This window comes from Dipodomys spectabilis, unplaced genomic scaffold (genome assembly GCF_019054845.1).
Source record: "Dipodomys spectabilis isolate Male_0828 unplaced genomic scaffold, ASM1905484v1 ptg000138l, whole genome shotgun sequence".
Classification (NCBI taxonomy): Eukaryota; Metazoa; Chordata; class Mammalia; order Rodentia; family Heteromyidae; genus Dipodomys; species Dipodomys spectabilis.
In genome coordinates this window covers 6,217,402-6,240,112 of record NW_024870815.1, presented here as the reverse complement: position 1 = coordinate 6,240,112, position 22,711 = coordinate 6,217,402, and the positions used below count along the sequence as shown (strand labels likewise).

Below are 22,711 nucleotides of genomic sequence, written 5' to 3'. Positions count from 1 at the left end.
GCATATGCATATATGTACCTTTTGGGTCTAGCTTCCACATAAGAAAAAAAAAGTGTGTGTGTGTGTGTGTGTGTGTGTGTGTGTGTGTGTGTGTGTGTGTGGCCACTACTGGGACTTGAGCTCTTGAGGTTAGGGCCTTGTACTCCCAGTGTGCTTCTCATAGCTTGGTAATCTACCACTTGAGCCACATCTTTATTCTTGCTCACAATAATCTCCAATTCTATCCATTTTTCTGCAGCTGGATCTTGTTTTGTTTCTAATCTCTAATTTTTCCCATGATAGTGAACAACTTTCAATAAAAACATGCCATATAAGATTTCCACTGTATCACTTAATATAAGCACATTAACTGTGTGTATGTGTTTGTTTTCTGGGGCTTGAACTCAGGACCTAGACTCTGTCCCAAACCTTTTATCTCAAGGCTAGACTCTATGAGTTGAAACAGTTCCATTTCTGGCTTTTTGGTGGTTAATTGGAGATAATAAGTTTCACGGACTTTTCTGCCTAGGCTGACTCCGAACCACAATCCTCATATTTCAGCCTCCTGAGTAGCTAGGATTATAGTCATTCATTCTTACCTTTTTGTGTTCTGCTCTTTTTCGGGGGGGGGGGGGGATGGAGTGGAGAGGTAAGGTGCAAAGGCATGTTTTCACCAAATTAAAGTTGAGAAAGCAGTTAGTATGTGTCGTAGAGATTTAAATATATCTGATGGTGAGAGAAGATGAGCTAAGAGCTTCTCTTGTGTCAACTGAGTTGTATATTGAGCCAGAAAGAGTTTCAAGTTTTTATTTTTGAAATTCATTTGACATTTAAAACTTTATTATTTATTTTTGGCAGTACTTGGTCAAAATGACATGGAACCACAGATACAGCGCAGGCTTACTGTTTCTTAATTAAAATACCCATATTAACTACTGAAATTAAAGGATCCTTAGGAAAAGTTTGCTAAAAAAATGTATGCAGTAACTAATCTTGTTTATAGGAAAGCAACTTTTTACCTACAGGTTTATGATTTGGGCCATGATGGACAAGGTATGAGTAGAGTTGCCTCAGTGTCACAGAATGCTATTGTCTCTGCTGCTGGAAACATTGCTAGGTAATGTGTCATTTATTTTTTAACTTTCCATTTATAGGCATAATTATACTATTTATGTGATGAAGTTATTTCCTCTAAAAGGATTTTAAAGATGAAGACAGTGGAAAAGATAACCAGATTATATCTGAAACAACTGTTAGAAACTTACTCTTATGTTGTTGATTTGGAAATGCAGGTTAATTTTAGTGTTTGAAATACAATAGGTTGTTAGATGCTTTCTTGGAACTTGTTTACTTTTGGGGTGCTAGCAAGGAAACCCAGGGTTTCATGTCTATTAGGCAAGCATTCATGATCTAAATTCTCTAATTGTGGGTGCTTCATTTCATTTACTCATTGTCTTTTCTTTAATGAGCCATCTGCAAGTACATTGCAGTTATCAGGTTTACCTTCCATTGTCTAGGTAGGTCTCATCTATTACAATATGTGACAGTAATTCCATATATCTGCCTTTATATTACAATTATATGATTACATAGCTCATGCTAAAATTTCCCAAGTAATCATTTGTAGCTATTTTTCTTATTTATTACCTGTATTGGTTATTAGTCTCTTTACTACAGAACAGCCCCTCTTGTTGCTTTTCTTTGTAATGTTTGCATTTTTAGAGGTAGGGTCAAAATATCTTGATTTCTGAATTTTCTTCTTTTTCTTTTAACTATATACTCTATAATTTTTAGTTATTTAGTTTTAAATTTTTTATTTTTGGTGCCAGTACTGGAGATTGAACTCAGGGCATAGGAACTTTCCCTGAACTTTTTGTGTTTAAGGCTGGTATCACTTGAACAATACCTCCACTTGTAGCTGGTTAATTGGACATAGAGTCTTAACAACTTTCTTGCCCCTGTTGCCTTTGAACTGCATTCTTTAGATCTTACCCTTTGGAGCAGCTAGGCTTACAGATGTGAGCCACTGGCGGCACCTAACTTTCAGTAATACATTTATTTAGTATTTTTAGATAGGTGATGTGAACTAATATCTAATAACTCATTAAGAATTAATCTTTGTTTACAGTGATAATTTGGTGCTCTGAGAACACTGTTCCTCCACCAGCTACTCACATAATGGTTTTAGACCTTGTTAAAGATGTACTCTAGAGTTTTTTCCAGTTTTTGTTCCTATTGAATTACCTTCCTAAGAAACCTAGTAAACATGACTCCCAAGGTACCCCCACCCCCCAAAAAAGTAGTAATCAATCTTAGATTGGAATATTTAGACTTGTAAAATTACTGATAAAACATGGATCTGGTAAATTAGTAGACATGGTTTTTAAAAAATATACCTTATTTTTCTCTTTATTTTAGGACCATTGACCGTTCTGTTTTTAAGCCAATTGTTCAGATAGCAGTGATTGAAAATTCTGAATCATTGGACTGTCAGTTATTAGCTGTTACTCATGCAGGTATATGGGGTATTTTTGCTTATGTGTTTGCTATTGATTTTATATTTTTTGGTAATACTTAGATGTAGATATTTGTAATTAGAAATGTTTTTTACTTTATCAGATATCAACTATATTAGTAATCCATAAAATTAAAAATTTGAAAAAATGGAAGATTCCTCTGATTCCATGTGCTTACTTTATGGATAAAAACTGAAAGAGTAGTTCATATTCTGACAGAACTTGAGCTGGAATGTAGCTCCCCTTGGCTTGTTCTGGGTTCTTTTGTATGGAAATCTGTTTACTCACCTTTCATCCTTAAGCTTCATTTTTTTAGGAATTTGTTTCATCTGATAGTTCAAATGGGAACTGGGTTTGTGGGCGCGCACACATGTGAGGGTGTGTGTGTACACACGCATGTGAGCACACATGCATATGCATGTGACAACACTAGGGCTTGAACTCAGCTCTTGCTCAGGTTTTTCATTTCTGCCTGGTGCTCTACTACTTGAGCTATGCTACAAGTCTGGCTGTTTTACTGGCTTTTTTTTTTTTTTTTTTTAATGAAAATAAGAATCTTAATGATTTGTCTGCCTAAGCTAGCTTCAAACTTCAATCCATAGATCACAGCCTATGGGTAGAATTATAGGCATGAGTCATGGCTCATATCATTTGAGAGTTTAAGATCAGTGAAGAAAGTAATGTTTTGACAGAGTTCTGTGTTAAAAGCTTCAATGTATGTATTTTTCAGATCCTTTACTAATGTATAATATTACTCTGTCATTAGGTGTTAGGTTATATTTCAGCACTTGTCCATTTAGACAGCCATTAGCACGGCCTAACACACTCACACTGGTTCATGTCCGCTTACCTCCTGGATTCTCGGCATCTTCAACAGTGGAAAAGCCTTCAAAAGTACATAAAGCTCTTTATAGTAAAGGTAAGCTCTGAAATAGTAACAGATTTAAGATTAGATTTTTTTGGGGGGTAGGGGGTGGTCATGGTGCTTGAACTCTGGGCCTAGGTGCTGTCCCTCAGCTCTTCAGCTTAGGGGTAGCACTCTCCCACTTAAGCTACAACACCACTTCTGGTTTTCTGGTGGTTAATTGGAGATAAGAGTCTCACAGACTTTCTTACACGGGCTGGCTTTAAACCATGATCCTCAGATCTCAGCCTCCTGAGTAGCTAGTATTAACAGCATGAGTCACTGGCACCGGCTTAAGATTAGATTCTTAGACTTTAGTAGTTTTTAATGTCTAAGCACTTTATTTTTATTTAACCTGCCTAGTAGCTTAGTAAATGAACACATTTGTCAATATCAGTGTCATATCCAGTGTAATAACACTTTGAACTTTCTTCCTTTAATATAATCAGATATCTTAGGTTTCTTCTGATACCTTCTCTGTGGAGCTAGTGTCTTGATGAATGAATAGAACTTCAGATACAATAATAAAATAATCTTGATGACAAACTCTTACAGTTTTCAGGTGGCTCATGCCTGTGATCCTAGCTATACAGGAGGCTGAGATCTGAGGATCACGGTTCAAAGCCAGCCCAAGCAGAAAAGTCTGTGAGACTCATCTCCGATAAACCACCAGAAAACGGGAAGTGGTGCTATGGCTCAAGTGGTAGAGCACTAGCCTTGAGCTGAATCGCTGGGACAGTGCCCAGGCCCAGAGTTCAAACCCCACGACTGACAAAAAGAAAACAAAGAACAGCTCTTTACAGTTTTTTATTGGTTTACATTATTTTGTTCCAGGGGGAGTTGCAAGTGACATTTCCATACATTCATATTTCCATAGGTTCATATAATTTATCTTGATCACATTCAGCTCCCCTATCCTTGTCCCTTGATCCTTTCAACCGTTTCATTATCATTCACCTTCTGATTTGCCCACTTCCCCTTCTTCACCCCCTAACAGAGCCTGTTTCTGTTCCCTGTTTATGACAAAAGTCTCTAGGATTCAAAAATTAAATCATCCTTTCTTTCATTTTTTTTTTTTTGTGTGTGTGTGTATGTGTGTATGTGTGCCGGTCCTAGGGCTTGAACTCAGAGTCTGGGCACTGTCTCTGAGCTTTTGATCGAGATGAACACTCTTATCACTTGAGCTACAGCACCACCTCTGGCTTTTTCTGAGACTTTTCTGGTGGTCTGGCTTCAAACTACAATCCTCAGATCTCAGCCTCCTGAGTAGCTAGAATATAGACATGAGCCATCCGTGCCCAGCATTAGTTTGAAAATTTTTATTTTAATTAGACATCAGCACTTAGAAAATTGACATATGCTTTTTACAATTATGAGAAAGCATTTCTTTTTTTTTTTTTTGGTCGGTCGTGGGGCTTGAACTCTGGGCCTGGGCGCTGTCCCTCAGCTCTTCAGCTCAAGGCCAGCGCTCTACCATTTGAGCTACAGCGCCACTTCCAGTTTTCTGGTGGTTTATTGGAGATAGGAGTCTCACGGTCTCTCCTGCCCAGGCTGGTTTTTTTTTTTTTTTTTTTTTTTGGTCGGTTGTGGGGCTTGAACTCTGGGCCTGGGCGCTGTCCCTCAGCTCTTCAGCTCAAGGCGAGCGCTCTACCACTTGAGCTACAGCGCCACTTCCGGTTTTCTGGTAGTTTATTGGAGATAGGAGTCTCACGGTCTCTCCTGCCCGGGCTGGCTTTGAACCGCGATCCTCAGATCTCAGCCTCCTGAGTAGCTAGGATTACAGGCGTGAGCCACCAGCGCCCGGCTCCTAGGCTGGTTTTGAACCGAGATCCTCAAATCTCAGCCTCCTGAGTAGCTAGGATTACAGGCGTGAGCCACCAGCACCCGGCAGAAAGCATTTCTTATATAATTGTTTTAATTTTATAATCATTCTAAAGCCTTTACAATGTTTATTCTCTCTCAACATTTTGTATGGTCCAAAACTCAAATGAAACTTACCTTTGTGAAGAGAATCTTTTTCAAATGCATTCTATTAAGTATCATCATAGTATTCAACTTTTATTGACAGAAAATTAATTTACTATAAAAATAGCTTTTCCGGGGCTGGGAAGGTGTCTCAGTGGTAGAGCACTTGCCTTGCATGCATGAGGCCCTGGGTTCGATTCCCCAGCACCACATAAGCAAAAAGAAAAAAGCCGGAAGTGGCGCTGTGGCTTAAGTGGTAGAGTGCTAGCCTTGAGCTGAAGAGCTGAGGGACAGTGCCCAGGCCCAGAGTTCAGGCCCCACGACCAGACCAAAAAAAAAAAAAAAAGCTTTTCCTTCTACCTCAATGTTCATGATCTAGTACAAGGTCCTGGACATGTTTGGCAAGTACGATGCCACTAAGTTGTATATCCAGCCCTTATTTGTCAAAATATGGTCTTGCTATGAGCACAGGCTGTCCTGGAACTCACAATCCTGCTGAAACCTCCCAAGTTCTGAGATTACTAGAGTATGCTGTAATGCCTAGCAATAAATTTAGCATTTAATGTATAAGATTTAGTGGTACTTACTTACTCAGGGTTGTACAATTTTCTTTACTATTTTTTAAATAAGATATTAAGACCACATGTTATTTAACCTTGTACAATAAGATTTGATATATTAAACTTTTAGGTATTCTACTGATGACAGCTTCAGAAAATGAAGATAATGACATTTTATGGTGTATCAACCATGATACATTTCCTTTCCAAAAACCAATGATGGAAACTCAGGTAAATAAATTATCCTGAGAAATTTAGTAAAGTGTGTGTGGCTAAGGATTGAACTCAATGAGCTACACATACCAGGCAAGCAGTCTAACAGTCTCATCTCACTCTTTTTTTTTTTTTTCTTTAATTTTTTTGATGTCATGGGCTGAACTGTGGGCCTGGTCACTGTCCCTCAGCTCTTCAGCTCAAGGTGAGAGCTCTACCACAGGCCACAGAGCCACTTTCAGCTTTTTTTTGCTTATGTGGTGCTGAGGAATTGAACCCAGAGCCTCATGCATGCGAGGCAAGCGCTCTACCACTGAGCCACCTTCCCAGCCCATCATCTCACTCTTGAGCCACATAAGTGAGGAACTTTATCTTCTTATTTATAGCTGTTTGTCTAGTAATATATGACTAGAAATCAGGTTGAGAAGAATTATATCTTGTTGCTAGCCTCCAGCAAAAGAAGCTCAGGGACAGTACCCAGGCCCTAAATTCAAGCCCAGGACTAGCTAAATAAATACATAAATAAATAATATAGTAATTTCTATTACTATTAAATCATTGAAATTGTGGCAGTTATTTTATTAGATATCTATAAGATAGTTATCTATGTAATAGTTTTTCTATTGGTGTTTTGTAGTTTTATCTGACTTAAATCAATTTTTTTGTATATGTCCATCCTGGGGATTCAGCTCTGGGCCTGGGCACTGTCCATAAACTTTCTTACTGAAGGCTAGCACTCTACTACTTGAGCCAAAACTCTACTTCTAGTCTTTTTTGGTAGTTAATTGGAGGTAACAGTTTTGTGAGGTTTCTATTTCAGTGCTAAATTATAGCTTACATTAGGTTTTTCTTTCTTCACATACCAACATACATACAATATATATTTGTATTTTAAATACAAATGAATTGGATGTAGTCATCCTGGTTGAGGAATAATGCTGCCTGCCATGAACTCTCCTTAACCCATCCATTCTACTCCCCTGCCCATGGCAAACTGAACAGCCACCTCTTCTCCTCCCTTTGGTGTTCTCTCCCACCCCATGTCCTGCTAGTTACCCCTGTGAAGCCCAGACTTGTTTATCAAATCAGATCAAACAGCTCCAGTGGGGTACAGATAGATGAGACGGTCTCTCTCTGTAGCCATCCCTTCATAGACATTTTGAGTCTGTTCTTCACTGCTTGCTTTCTGGTCAATCTCAAACTTGATCTTTTTCATTTACGGAAAAAATATATGTAAGTTTTTTTTTTAAGTGTGTATAAGTGTGAAGAGGTAAAACACTATTAGGGATGAGGGTGTGGTGTGCATGAACCCATCAATATTTCTGACCTGATTGAAGGAGTTGGGGAAGGAGATTGAGGAAGATAAGGAGGTTAGGAGTGCCTTTCTCATATATTTTTTTTCTTTTCACTTTACTAAGCACCTTCTGTGAACCCTGTGTGCAATACAATGTAAGAATTCAAGGCTCAGTAAACTACAGTCCCTGTCCTGATTAGAAGAATGGAGGAATAAATCAAGTTTATAGTTTAGCTTAAAGTTTTACTTTTCTTCTCTATTATAATATTAGATTGTTAGTAACCTGAGCACAATGGCTTGTCCTTATATTAACAAAACTGGGTACACTGAGGCCAGACAGTCTGGAGTTTGAGACCAGTCTGGCTACATATTCATTGCAAGATCCTGTCTTTAAAAAAAAAATGAATAAAAGAAAACATAAAATCTACATTTATCTAGAGCTTCAAGTCAGTATATTTTTCTTCTCAGAAGCTTTATGTATTTCAATAAGATGTGTAAACAGGTTTTTTTTGTCATTATATAGATGACAACCCGTGTTGATGGTCATTCCTGGGCTCTTTCTGCAATAGATGAATTAAAACTCGATAAAATAATTACACCTTTAAATAAGGATCATATTCCAATAACTGACTCCCCAGTAGTTGTACAGCAGCACATGTTGCCTCCAAAGAAGTTTGTTCTCCTCTCAGCGCAAGTATGTACATATTGTTAAAGGTAGATACAAAAAGAAAAGTACTACTAAATACGAAGTGTATTTGAATTTGTTTATTATTATTGTTGTTGTTGGTTGTTTTGCAGTACAATGGATAAAACCCATGAATCATTTTTTAAAAAAATGGTACCAATGCTGTATATGCTACCTGTCTTTAAGTCACTTATCAAGTTGATTATTACTGTTTGTTTATAGGGTTTGGTAATATCTGTCCACTATTACTGCTACAGTCATATGAGGACTTGGAATATATTTTCTAGGGATGAGAAGGAACACTACTATACCAACATTTCTGTTGAGTTGTCTTTTTCATCTTTGGAATCAAGATTTATGTATCAGGAAAACCAAATTTTGTTATTTTGAGCCTCAACTACTTTTGTTGATTTGTCATTTGACTTTGTTTATTGAATTTTTTCTATATAAGCAAGATTATTATAAATAATCAAAATGAACAGATACCTTATGGAATTTATATCTTTTTTTTGTTGTTGTTGGTCGTGGGGCTTGAACTCTGGGCTTGGGCACTGTCCCTGCACTCTTCAGCTCAAGGCGAGCGCTCTACCGCTTGAGCCACAGCGCCATTCCGGTTTTACTAGTGGTTTATTGGAGATAAGTCTCACGGACTTTCCTGCCCGGGCTGGCTTTGAACCGCGATCCTCAGATCTCAGCCTCCTGAGTAGCTAGGATTACAGGCGTGAGCCACTGGCGCCCAGCCTGGAATTTATGTCTTATCAAATTGCTTCTTCAGTGAAGTGAATTTACCTATAGTTTCTTTTTTTACTACCATAGTTTGCTTTTGCCCTTCAAATCTTTGATGTGTTTGCAATTTATCTTGGTATAACGGAATGAGTATAGATCCAGCTTTTTATTTTTGTCTGGATGTGTATTTATATGCTAGTATGATTAGTGAACACTCATTAATGAGCACTCTTATTGACATTTTAATTAAATTCTTTGGTTTAAGGAACAACATCCCAGAAGTATTGTTTTGTTTTTCAAAATTTTCTCAGTATAAATGTAGGTTGTTCGGCGAAATGCAGATTTTTTTTTTATCAGTTTATTCTGTATTCCTAATGCTACTATTTGGTTTATTTGAGAACGGGACTGAGTTACCCAAGCTGGCCTTTCTCCTGGGTTCAATATACCCCCTGTCCCAGCATCCCAAGTAGCTGGGAGTAAAGGCTCATGCCTCATCTGGCTTTATTAAATAAAGTAGCAGGATCAATTACTACCAGTGAAATCTGTCACTCATATTCTTTTCTTTTTAATTTTTTAGGGGAGTCTTATGTTCCATAAACTTAGACCTGTAGATCAACTGAGGCATCTACTTGTGAGTAATGTGGGTGGAGATGGAGAAGAGATTGAAAGATTTTTTAAATTACATCAGGTAATTAAGTTTATTTTTGGTTTATTTTCATTGGTTGTAGAGCTTGAGCTCAGGGTTTGGGCACTGTCCCTGAGCTCCTTTACTCATGGCTAGTACCATACCACATCACAGCCTTTCCTGCTTAGGCTGGCTTTGAACGCAATCCTTAAATTTCAACCACCTGAGTAGCTAAGGATTACAGGCATGAGGCACCAGTGCCTGGCTATTTTTAATGTGATATTTTGAAGAATGAGAGTGGGAATTGGTGTTAAAACTATATATGTAGGTTAGGACTAAAATATTGTAATAATCCGGTTTTCTTTGTTTACCTGAGTTACTATATGTATACTGACAAAAGGCAGAATTAATGTTAAAACACTTTCAGTTTTCATTTATTGATACTGATAAATTTTTATTGAAGCATCTTAAAAAGTGTCCAACGTTGAAAGTATCTGATAGATGATTTTTTTGTTTGTTTGTTTTTGCTGGTACTGGGGCTTGAACTCAGAGCCTAGAAGCTGTTCCTGAGCTTTTCGTTTTCCCTGAACTTTTTTTTTTCTCTGTTTTTTTTTTGCTGGTACTGGAGCTTGAACTCAGAGCCTAGAAGCTGTCCCTGAGCTTTTCTTTTTCCCTGAACTTTTTTTTTTCTGAGAGCTGGTCCTCTACTACTTGAGCCACAGCTCCACTTCTAGCTTTTTGGTGATTAATTGGAAATAAGAGCCAAAGCTCTTTGGGCTGGCTTTGAACTACGATCCTCAGATCTCAGCTCCTGAGTAGCTAGGATTACAGATGTAAGCCACTGGCGCCTGGCTGATATGTTTTAATTAAAAGCCCCAGACATTACCTTTCTGACCATGTACACAAACAAACTTTATTACATAATGAGAAATTCAAGGCAATAATTTAAGGACATTAGATTTGAAAGCAATAAGTAGAATTGAGGAGGCTGCAACATGGAGTGCTTAGCTTAATTAAGTACACAGTCAGTATGTACCTCAGCTCCATCAATGAATAACTTACCTGAATTCTCTGGGTTTCAGGGAGGATTTTTAAAATGTAAAATATACGTTACATGGCCATACAGTATGCTATAAGGATTAATATTTGCCAAATTCTTTTTTGTTGTTGTTGTTGTTATTTTTTTTGGGGGGGTGGGTCCGGTCCGATCGCGGGGCCTGAACTCTGGGCCTGGGCGCTGTCCCTCAGCTCTTCAGCTCAAGGCTAGCACTCTACCACTTGAGTCACAGCACCACTTCCGGCTTTTTTCTTTTTGCTTATGTGGTGCTGAGGAATCGAACCCAGGGCCTCATGCATACAAGGCCAAGCGCTCTACCACTGAGCCACCTTCCCAGCCCCTGCCAAATTCTTAAGGTAGTGCCTAGCATATGAAAGGTACTCAATAAATATTAGCTCTTACTGATAATATTCTTTTTTCTCTAATTTTTTTTTTTAAAGCTGTCATGGTACTTGAACTCTCAGGGCCTGGGCACTGTCCCTGAGCTTCTTTTGCTCAATGCTAGCACTCTGCTACTTGAGCCATAGTGTCACTTCTGGCTTTTTCTGTTTTTTTTTTTTTTTTTTTTTTTTCTTCTTCCGGCTGTGGGGCTTGAACTCTGGGCCTGGACGCTGTCCCTCAGCTCTTCAGCTCAAGGCTAGCGCTCCACCTCTTGAGCCACAGCACCACTTCCGGCTTTTTCTGCTTATGTGTGCTGAGGAATCAAACCCAGGGCCTCATGCATGCAAAGCAAGCATTCTACCACTGGGCCACTTTCCCAGCCCCATGGCTATTTCTGTTTATGTATACTGAAGAATTGAACCCAGGGCTTCATGCATGCTAGACAAGCATTCTGCCACTAAGTCACATTCTCAGTCTCCAGTAATAATTTTATTGCTAGTTACTTGTAATGAGTTTTGGCTAAACTTTGAAACCAATATTGCCCACTTGTTAATAACAACTGATTTATTCAGTCAGTGGTTACTTACTAAGCACCTTTCTTTGTTCTATACATGGATTTTGTTCTGAGAATAGCAAGAACAAAACTTTTTTTATTCTTTTTTTTTTTGGAATAAAACTTTTTTAAAAAGATGCTAGTATGGGAACATAAAAGTGAAACCTCTTGATATTGTTTTAAGAAGGGGAGAAGTAGTAAGCCAAAAGAATAGGGGAAGTGATACATTGGGATGTATACATTGTTTGGGATACATTGTATACAAGTATGGAAATGTTACAATAAAACCTCCCTTATACAAATAAGGCATGCTAATAAAAGTTAAAAAGCCAGGGCCTTGGTGGCTCACATCTATAATCCTAGTTATTCAGGAGTCTGAGATCTGAGGATTGAAGTTCAAAGCCATTCTAGGCAGGAAAGTCTGTGAAGCTAGAAGCGGAGCTGTGGCTCACATGGTAGAACTCTACCATGTGATAGTGGCCAGGCCCTGAGTTCAAGACCCAGGACCAGCATACAAGGAAGTAACTGATTAATTAAATTTAAGTATGTATGCTTAGCCAAGATATTTTTGGATTTTTACAGGAAGATCAGGCTTGTGCAACTTGCCTTATCCTTGCTTGCTCTGCTGCCGCCTGTGATAGAGAAGTGTCTGCTTGGGCTACACGGGCTTTCTTCAGGTACATGTTAGGAGTATTTTTGTACTGGGCCACTTTTTAAAAATGTTAATTTGCCAGTGTGACTGTTGAAGGCCTTGCCAAATGGTTGAATGACTAGGAAAATTATTAAAATTCACCTGCAAAAGAATGAAATCTTAAATTATGCTGACGGATAGTGATATTAGCATAATTTATACAGTGTTACTCTGTGTAGGGTTTGCTCTCAACTTTAATTTTTTTGTGGTACTAGAGTTCAGTTTGAAGCTTTTTCAATGATTGGCTGGCAATCTGCCTCTTGAGCCATGCTTCTTTCCCTGCTTTTTGCTGGTGATTTTGTAAGTAGAGTCCCATAGACTTTTCTATCAAGCTGGCTGTGAAAGTCAATCCTCTGGATCTCACCTTTCTAAGCAGCTGTATTGTGAGTGTGAGCCACTGGTACCAGGCAGTTCTTTAATTACATTTCATTAGTTACATTTTTTGTGCCAGTACTAGGGCTTGAATTCAGGGCCTTGCATTCTTACTTGGCTTTTTCTGTTCAAGGTGGATGCTTTACCACATGGGCCACACCTCCACTTTCAGTTTTTTTAGGTTAATTAGAGTTAAGAGTCTTAGACTTTTCTTCTCAGGCAAGTTTGGAACCACAATCAGATCTCAGCCTTCTGAGTAGCTAGGCTTATACATGTGAGCCACCAGTGTTAGGCATAAATTTATTCTTTTGAAGTATCTTTAAATAGTTGTACAGAGACTGGGAAGGTGGCTCAGTGGTAAAGCGCTTGCCTTGCATGCCTGAGGCCCTGGGTTCGATTCCTTAGTACCGCATAAGCAAAAAGAAAAAAGCCAGAAGTGGCATTGTGGCTTAAGTGGTAGAGTGCTAGCCTTGGGCTGAAGAGCTGAGGGACATCGCCCAGGCCCAGAGTTCAGGCCCCACGACCGGACCCAAAAAACAAAATAAATAAATAAAATAAATAGTTGTACAGAGGGGTTTCAATGCAACTTCTCAGTTTACGAGTATAATGTACCTTGATCAATATGACTTAGCTTTTATATTCTTTTGTCTAGCTTTTTTTTGTCCCATCCTCCCGTCCCCCCCCCCCCCCCCCCCCAACCCCCCTGTCGTGGGGCCTGAACTCTGGGCCTGGGCGCTGTCCCTTAGCTCTTCAGCTGTCGACTAGCATTCTACCACTTGAGCCTCATTCCCACTTCCGGATTTTTCTGCTTATGTGGTGCTGAAGAATCGAACTCAGGGCCTCATGCATACAAGGCAAGCACTTCACCGCTGAGCCACCCTCCCAGCCCCTTGTCTAGCTTCTTGAGTGGGTTTTTTTTTTCTATCTTAAATTATAAGCTCATCTATCTTTTTTACTCTCAAACATTAGTATTGTTGCATGGTTATCATTGATAGACAGGGATTCTGAATCATGGTGTAAAAGGGATTTTTTTTTTTTTCCAGTTATGGGGCTTGAACTCGGCCAGGGCACCATCCCTGAGCTGTTCAGCTCTACCACTTGTGCCACAGCACCACTTCCAGTTTTTTGGTGGCTAATTGGAGATAAGAGTCTCGTGGATGTTCCTGCCTGGGCTGGCTTTGAACCGAGATCCTCAGATCTTACACTCCTGAGTAGTTAGGATTACAGGCGTGAGCCACTAGCACCCACCAGCTAAAATGGATATTTTTAAAAATTTTTTTATTTTATTGTTAAGATGTTGTATGGAGGGGTTATAGTTACATGAGTAAGGCAATGAGTACATTACTTGTCTATCATTGTTACCCCTTCCCTTCCTTATTGTTTTCCCACTATCCCTTCCCCCCCTCCCCTGCTCCCACAGGATTTTTTTTTTTAATTATAGGTTTTGCAGTGCTGTTTTTTTAAATGCAGGGACTCATGTCTACTATGCAAACACTTTATCACTAGGCTATATCCTGAACCTTGGGATTTGTTTGTTTGTTTGTTTGTATAACAGGGACTTGCTACATAGCTCAGGTTGGCTTGAATTCTAGGTCTTCCTTCCTCTACCTCCTAAGTATTGGCATTGCAAGAATGTATTACCATGCTTAGAAAAAATTAAAATAACAACTAATGTCTGGGTTAGTCCTAATGGCTTGAAAACTCCAGTGGTGTTTCCTCACTAAGTAAATTCTATGCATGGCATATCTTTTTTTTAGAATTTACTAGTCTCATCATTTTTCCTAGTAGTAGTTACTAGTGAACATTTACTGAGCAAATATTAAGCATTCTATGCCTATGTTTCACTATCAGCACTGTATGGTAACTCTTAATGTTTAAAGCATTTATATGAAAGCCAAGCAGGACTAGAAACAATTCAGGTTTTAACGGGTAGTTTCACTGAACACACTTAGATTCTGTTGTCATATAACAGGTATGGTGGGGAAGCACAGATGAGATTTCCAGCTGCTCTCCCAACTCCCAGTACTGTTGGTCCCATCTTGGGGTCACCTGTCTATTCTAGTGAGTATGAAACGCTGAAATAAAAATTTGTAATGCTTTGTTTTTATTGAAACTCTATGGCTTATTCTGCTTAGTAAAGTTTCTTGGTTTTATTCTGCTGCTGCATTATTGAATAAGGGATTTTAACAAACACTTGGGACTCTTAAAAGTGATAATATTAATATTTAAACCTTAATATATACTAGGTATATATCTGTGGTTAAGTGGTACTCATTCAGAGGGAAAGAGATGAAGAATTCAGTGTCAAGAGACTCTCCTAGGGGATGGGAAGATGGCTCAGTGGTAGAGTGCTTGCCTCGCATGCATGAGGCCCTAGGTTTGATTCCTCAGCAGCATATAAACAGAAAAAGCTGGAAGTGGCGCTGTGGCTCAAGTGGTAGAGTGCTAGCCTTGAGCTGAAGAGCTCAGGGACAGAACCCAGGCCCAGAGTTCAAGCCTACAACCAACAAAAACAAAAAAAACAAACAAAAAATCCCTCTCCTACACATGTTTTTCAAAGCTGCAATTATTAGTTAGTGGTAAATAAATGAGTCATTGTATGTTTCATATGTGATGCCACTCTTCACTCAGGCTTATAAACAACTTCTTAATTTGATTAGATTGAAAAGATTGGGAGGTGATTTTAAGTGTTTTCTTGCTGGAAAAGTTTTATCTGTATTATGAAAATTAAAGTGAAGCCTCTTGAAGTTGTTTTAAGGAGGAATTGAAGGTGATGGGAGTGGGTTTGTTTGATCATCTATGTAAGGAAATTTCACAAAGAACTTAATATATGCTTGTAAATCGTAAATCTTTATATGCTTCTTCCTTTTTTTAGGTTCTCCTGTTCCTAGTAGTCCCTATCCAAACCCATCCTTTTTAGGAACACCATCTCATGGTACTTCTTTATTTTGTTTTGTTGTATTACTGTTGTTGTTGTTGTTATTATTATTACTACTGCTGCTCTTCTTTTTGAGGAGCTAGCTGTATCATTTATCCTTAATTTTATGTTATAAATTATAGGTTAATTTGCCTATTCCTTTACTGGACGTAATAGAAGTAAATCTGATGAAGTGACACTGATCAAGGTCCATTGTACTCATAAACTGATGTGTTGAAACTTCTTTCAACAAATACTTAAAGCTGGGGCTGGGAAGGTGGCTCAGTGGTAGAGTGCTTGCCTTGCATGCATGAGGCCCTGGGTTCGATCCTCAGCACCACGTAAGCAGAAAAAGCTGGAAGTGGCGCTTTGGCTCAAGTGGTAGAGCGCTAGCCTTGAGCTGAAGAGCTGAGGGACAGTGCTCAGGCCCAGAGTTCAGGCCCCATGACCAACAAAAAAAAAAACAAATAAACAAAAAAAAAACAAAAATACTTAACGCTAATAAAAAAAGAAGTGATATCTTAATACATACTGGCATTTGGACATCATTACTATCCTTTATTTAGGACTTCACTAATAGTGTGCCTAGAAGTTCTCTACTTGGGTATCAGGATTTAACTGGACCCTGAGATTAGTGTAATTAGTTGTTTTACTCCAGCTTTAGGAGCATCAATTCCATTTTTTCCTTTCCATTTCATTCTGTATTGCAAACACTTGGAAGTCTTCTTCTTCCATTGAAAAACAAATTAAAATATTTCATTATTTTAAAAAATATTCGTACTTTCATGTTCAGATGTACAACCAACTTGGATTGGGAATTTTGAATTTTTGGTATTATTTTAAGCGATTTATGTTTATGTCTATTTAAGGTATACAGCCTTCAGCCATGTCAACTCCATTAGGCACCATGGGAAACCCAGCAACTCAGACCACAGGTATGAGTTGTGTGACTGGACCAGAGATTGTGTTCTCAGGAAAACACAATGGTATTTGCATTTACTTTTCTCGAATTATAGGGTAAGTTTTTTGGGGCTTTTTACTTTAAAAAAAAAAATTATGACATATTTAATTGTTGCTCACTTTATCCCATTTTTAGCTCTTAATATGAGACATCTATTCCTATTAAATTTTACTTTGTTTTGACTCTTTTACCTATAAATTACTTTTATCATTTCAGCCTTTATATTTATTGCTGTGTCTTCTGTGTGTGTCATCAGAATATTTCTATATAAATATTAATTATACAGCATTATATACCACTCTATGATTCAGTGGGATTTCTAGATCCACTGGACAGTTCTGGCTGTGAGGTAAAGAATTGTTTATCTTGGCAACTGTTGAGATATTTAAAGGAATGAGAATTGGTTGATTTGGAATGGCCTCAGCCAAGGAGGCAACTGCATTGTTCTCAACGTGGTCTCATTCTTCATCAGGCCAGCCAAGGATTTTTCATGTGCTAGTTGTAGATGTATGTTTTTATATCATTTCCTTAGAAATGTGAAACACTGCAGAACCCCTATCTAAATTTATGAGGGTTGTTTCATTATATATTCTCTGTTCATAATTTATTTACCTATATTCTCTTGACTTTTTTCATTATCTAAAATAACTTAGGTATACTTAGTTTGAATTTTTTCTTATTTTCCATTTTTGCTGGTAACATAGTAAATGTTAAGCAATCTCTAACTTTCAAAAACTATTTAGGGCTGGGAAAGTGGCTCAGTTGTAGAGTGCTTGTCTTGCATGCGTGAGGCCCCGGATTTGATTCCTCAGCACCACATAAGCAAAAAGAAAAAAAAGCCAGAAGTGGTGCTGTGGCTCAAGTGGTAGAACGCTAACCTTGAGCTGAAGAGCTGAGGGATAGCGCCCAGGCCCAGAGTTCAGGCCCCACAACTGGACCAAAAAAAAAAAAGAAAAGAAAAAACAAAAACTAAATAAAGGGGCTGGGAAGGTGGCTCAGTGGTAGAGTGCTTGCCTTGCATGCATGAGGCCCTGGGTTTGATTCCTTAGTACCACATAAGCAGAAAAAGCCAGAAGTGGTACTGTGGCTCAAGTGGTAGAGCACTAACCTTGAGCTGAAGAGCTGAGGGGACAACGCCCAGGCCAACAAAAATCCCACTAAATAAAGATCAGATATGGTCATGCATACCTTTTATCTCAGCTATTTGGTGGTGGACATTAGAAGCATCATAACTTGAAGTCCTCTCTGGCAAAAATTAGCAAGACTGCAATTCTGTCAATGAACCTGGGATGATGGGTATATGTCTGTAATTTTAGCTACTTGGAGGTACAGGAAGATCTTGGTCAAAATATAAGACCCTACCCAAAAAATAAACTGAAGCAAAAAAATGGTTGGATGTGATGACTAAAGTTGTAGAACATCTGCCTCGCAGGTGTAAGGCCCTCAACTAAAATCATAGTAATGAACAGGGGAAAAGCCATTATGCTTCTACAGAGAATTGAATATATATTCACATTAAAACATTTTTTTCCAGAAATATTTGGGATGCTAGCTTAGTCGTGGAGAGAATTTTCAAGAGTGGCAATAGAGAGATAACTGCAGTAAGTGTATATAAAATTATCTCATTTGCATGTAATCAGAAGTTTATTTATGTCTCGATTATCCCATTTCTTGTTTCTGTAAATAAGATGCAATGATTCTTTTATGTAGATGTTTGTCCATTAAACTACCTACCCTGGTTTAAGTCTTGTCTCTGTCACACATTAAGTATCTTATGCTGAATGATTTTTTTTTAAGATTTTACCACTTGATAACTTCCTTCAAAATGAATATCTCCTTCATAAAGATGTTCTATGATTTATTGTTTTTTACTTTTGTTAGTATTCACAATAGCTCCATAAACCCAGAACTAATTTCCTTGCATTGAACTGGGAAGTACCAGGTGCTTTAAGAAAACCATTTTGTAGAATTTTGCTTATCACAGATTCCAGCAGGAAGATTTCCTTAAAAATCTGGAATATAGCCTGGCATCAGCACTTCACACCTGTGATTCTTGCTATTTAGGATGCTGAGACCTGGAGGATTGAACTTTCAAGCCAGCCTGGGCATCTAGTCTGTGAGGTAGAAGCACCATCTATGAGTTAGAAAGCCTAGCACAAGGCCCTCATATTGGCAGCAAAAAAGAAAAAAATTTGTTAACACAATTTTTTGGGGGGAGGGTCCGGTCGTGGGGTCTGAACTCTGGGCGCTGTCCCTCAGCACTTCAGCTCAAGGCTAGTGCTCTACCATTTGAGTCACAGTGCCACTTCCGGCTTTATTCTGTGTATGTGGTGCTGAGGACTTGAACCCAGGGCCTCATGCATGCGAGGAGAGCACTCTACCACTGAGCCAACTTCCCCTCCCCATTAACACAATTTTTATTTAAGGCTTTTTTCTCTTTAAATGGAAAGATATCAAATGTCTATCCTCTTGCTCTCCTTCCTCTATTCCTTTCTTTTGTTCACTCATTCCTTTAGTCTTTCATTTTTTGAGATAAAATTTCACTGCAAATTGTGAGTTGGCCTAGAACTTGGGATACTCCTGTTTTTACCTCTTGAGTTCTGGGATTGAGTTTCTGGGACAACACACCTGGCCCAAATTTCTTTTTAAAAAGCCAGAGGGTTTTAGTGGCTCACACCTGCAAATCCTAGCTACTTGGGAAGCTGAGATCTGTGGATTGTGGTTCAAAGCCAGCCCAAGTAGGAAAGCTCATGAGACAAGTCCTTGAGAAGCTGGAAGTAGAGCTGTGGCTCAAGTGGTAGAGTGCCAGCCTTGAGTGAAAAAAAATCTAAGGGACAGTGCCCAGGCCCTTAGTCCAAACCTGTGTACTGGCCCCCAAAAGGTGAAAGTTTGCATTTCTAAGAAGTACACATTTTACCTATTGTAGCATTTAACTGGCAGAACTAATGGACAGCAATGAAAAATAATTTGTTATCTTAGAGATGGGATGACTAATAGCTAGACAAGGACATTAATGAACTTTATGTGTGTGCACATGTGTGCATGTGCTGGTCAGTGGCTTGAATTTAGGGATGCTATCCCTAAGCTTTTTTTTTTTTTTTTTTTGTCGGTCGTGGGGCTTGAACTCTGGGCCTGGGCGCTGTCCCTCAGCTCTTCAGCTCAAAGCAAGCGCTCTACCACTTGAGCTACAGCGCCACTTCTGGTTTTCTGGTGGTTTATTGGAGATAGGAGTCTCGCGGTCTTTCCTGCCCGGGCTGGCTTTGAACCGCGATCCTCAGATCTCAGCCTCCTGAGTAGCTAGGATTACAGGCGTGAGCCACCAGCGCCCGGCTCCCTAAGCTTTTTTGCTCAAGACTAAGACTATCACTTTGAGCCATAGCTCTGCTTCTGGCTTTCTTGGTAATTGTTGATAAGGTTCTTATGGGCTTTCCTGCCTGGGCTGGCCTCGACCTATTATCTCAGCCTCTTGAGTAGCTAGGATTACAGGCATGAGTCACCAGGACCTGGCTAAGAAATTTATTTGCTATATTTCATCTGTCTGGTGGACATAAACTTGAAAAGTAATCAGGATGTTCTGAACCTTTGTGTTTTACTATATGCAAATTATTCATCAGCCTTATAAAAGTAGGAGGGTAAGGTGGAAGATATTGGAATTACTCATCGTTCTTTATGGTGATCAATTCAGTATGAATTGATATAATAAAAAACTGCTCAATCTGTACTATTTCTAAAGATAGCACACCTCAAAATTGTATTTACTCAGAACCATATGGGCTATCTCCTTTTCACATGTATACTTTTTCAATGTTTTAAAGCTTTGAAAAACATTCTATTCTCACAGATTGAAAGTAGTGTACCTTGCCAACTGCTGGAGTCAGTGCTACAAGAACTAAAGGGTTTACAAGAGTTCCTCGACAGAAATTCCCAGTTTGCTGGAGGGCCATTAGGAAATCCAAAGTAAGAATTAAAAAGAAAATGCTTCCTAATATGTTCACTTTTTACAATCACCCTTTTAAGGTGTATAATTTGTAAGTTATGTAGTAAGTTATGTAACCATCACCATTATTTAATTACAGTAACCATCACCATTATTTAATTCCAGAGAAGTCAGTCATTCCTTTTCCTCTATCCCAGTCCCTAGTAGCCATTTGTCTACTTGCTGTAAAAAATGGAGCTATCCCTTTCCAATACCTGGTATAAATGGGAAGAGGCAATTACAACTTTTATCTGATTTCTTTCTCTTACTATAATGGTAAAAAAAAAGATCCATCTATTCCTACTTTCGTTAGTTTTTTTTTCAACATGAATAAAGGAGATTAAAAATCTTTTCTACATCTTCAGAGATAAAATAATGTATTAAAAAATACAGTTGTAGGGGCTGGGAATGTGGCTCAGTGGTAGAGTGCTTGCCTTGCATGCATGAGGCCCTGGGTTCGATTCCTCAGCACCACATAAGCAAAAAGAAAAAAAAAAGCCGGAAGTGGCACTGTGGCTCAAGAGGTAGAGCGCTAGCCTTGAGCTGAAGAGCTGAGGGACAGCGCCCAGGCCCAGAGTTCAGGCCCCAAGACCGGACCCAAAAAAAAAAGAAATTAAAAAAAAAAAAAAATACAGTTGTAGTTGTACATGTCCTGGTTCTGACCAACCCTAGAATGCCTGAAATACTAGTTCCGTAAAATTTACTCGTTTAAATGTTTAATTCAGTAACTGTAAATATATAGATCAACTTTTAGAACATTTTTAGTATCTAGAAGAAAAACTTCTTGTTTATCTGGTATCAGTCCTTTCACACCATCTCCAGTCCCAGAAAGAAGTTACTCATTTAAGTGTATGGATTTACCTGTTCTTGATATTTTATAAGCAATCGTATTTACTCTGGCTTCTTTGACTTACCCTGTTTTTTGAGGGATCATGTTTGAAAATTATGTTGTAACATATACTGGTACTTTATTCCTTTTTATTTTCTGACAGGTTTGGAATTTTAAGAACATAGACCACATATCTCCCCCCAGCCCCTCCTGTCCTAAGTCTCTCTGGGCTCAAGGCTAGCACTCTACCACTTGAGCTACAGTGCCACTTTTATGTGGTACTGAGGAACTGAACCCAAGACTCTGTGCACTCTACCACTAGGCCACATTCCCAGCCCCCACTTACATATTTTTATGTACTATTTTTTTTGTATACATGATTGAATTCTGTTGTAATTCCATTGTAATATAGTGCAGCTGTTAACTACATAACCATATTTGGTGATTTCTTTTCAGTACTACTACCAAAGTGCAGCAAAGACTGATAGGATTCATGCGTCCTGAAAATGGAAATACTCAGCAAATGCAACAGGAGTTGCAGAGGAAGTTCCATGGTAAATTCTTCTTCTGATTATACTTGTACAGGACCCTCTGAAGAGTTTCATTACTTAAAGTGCTGTCCTTGAGCTCTTTAGCTCAAGGCAAGCACTCTACCACCTGAGCCACAGCACCTACTTCCATCATTTTCTGTGTATGTGGTGCTGAGCAATTGAACCCAGGGCCTTATGCATACAAAGCAAGCACTATACCACTGAGCCAACTTTCCAGCCCCCTTGAATGGGAAACAATAGAAGGTTCTTAGTAAGATTTAGTTTCTGTGATAACACAAGGTTTTAAAGTATCATTAGTATAATAGAGAAAATATGAAAATAATTTATATTCCTTTTTAGCCCATAAATTTTTGTCTGTTTACTGCTAGGAAACATGATTTTCATTGTGATTGCTTTTCCTTGTGATGACATAAATGCCTCATAACACTGTTAAAGTGCACAGTTCAGTAATGTCTTGTATTTTGAATAGTTAATAATCTCCAGAACTCTTCCCATCTTTTGGGTTTTTTTGCTCTATGTTCTTGTGCTTTTACTTTTGAAGCCCAGTATTTCTGATTGGTAGAATTTCTTTCATTCCTAAATAGCCACTCATTTGCATTTGTCCTAAATTACTTTCTCCCCTTCCTACTGGCCATGGTTTTATATATATCATTTTGTAAATCCTTCTTTCTGAACTGCTAATGGTACATTAATAAACCTTAAGATTATTACCAGGTGAGAATTGGTACAAATTTAAGTATTCCTGTTGCTGGTAATTTATACTTTGAGCCATTTTGAAGAATAGTTTTGTTATCTCTACTAAAAGCTGAAAAATACAGGCACACCATCTGTCTCTTTGTTTTTATTTGGTTGTACTGTACTGTTGTACTGTACTGTTCAGTGTTGTGCATTGTAGGCTCTTCCACTTACCCCATGCCTATAGCCCCTTTTGCTTTTTTTTTATGTTTCAGGTATTG

The 22,711-nt window shown here is 38.5% G+C and overlaps 1 protein-coding gene across 1 annotated transcript in view; it reads left to right on the top strand.

Annotated features, from left to right (window-relative positions):
- The window catches only part of Nup155 (nucleoporin 155), a 58,256-nt gene that overhangs the window by 13,206 nt on the left and 22,339 nt on the right, over positions 1–22,711 (top strand). The window contains exons 9-21 of the mRNA XM_042690586.1: positions 1,005–1,096; positions 2,398–2,495; positions 3,262–3,414; positions 6,055–6,155; positions 7,955–8,125; positions 9,420–9,530; positions 12,041–12,135; positions 14,494–14,582; positions 15,397–15,456; positions 16,308–16,455; positions 17,934–18,000; positions 20,241–20,356; positions 21,661–21,758. Coding sequence (XP_042546520.1) covers positions 1,005–1,096; positions 2,398–2,495; positions 3,262–3,414; positions 6,055–6,155; positions 7,955–8,125; positions 9,420–9,530; positions 12,041–12,135; positions 14,494–14,582; positions 15,397–15,456; positions 16,308–16,455; positions 17,934–18,000; positions 20,241–20,356; positions 21,661–21,758 — 1,399 coding nt within the window. The remainder of the gene's footprint in view (positions 1–1,004; positions 1,097–2,397; positions 2,496–3,261; positions 3,415–6,054; positions 6,156–7,954; positions 8,126–9,419; positions 9,531–12,040; positions 12,136–14,493; positions 14,583–15,396; positions 15,457–16,307; positions 16,456–17,933; positions 18,001–20,240; positions 20,357–21,660; positions 21,759–22,711) is intronic.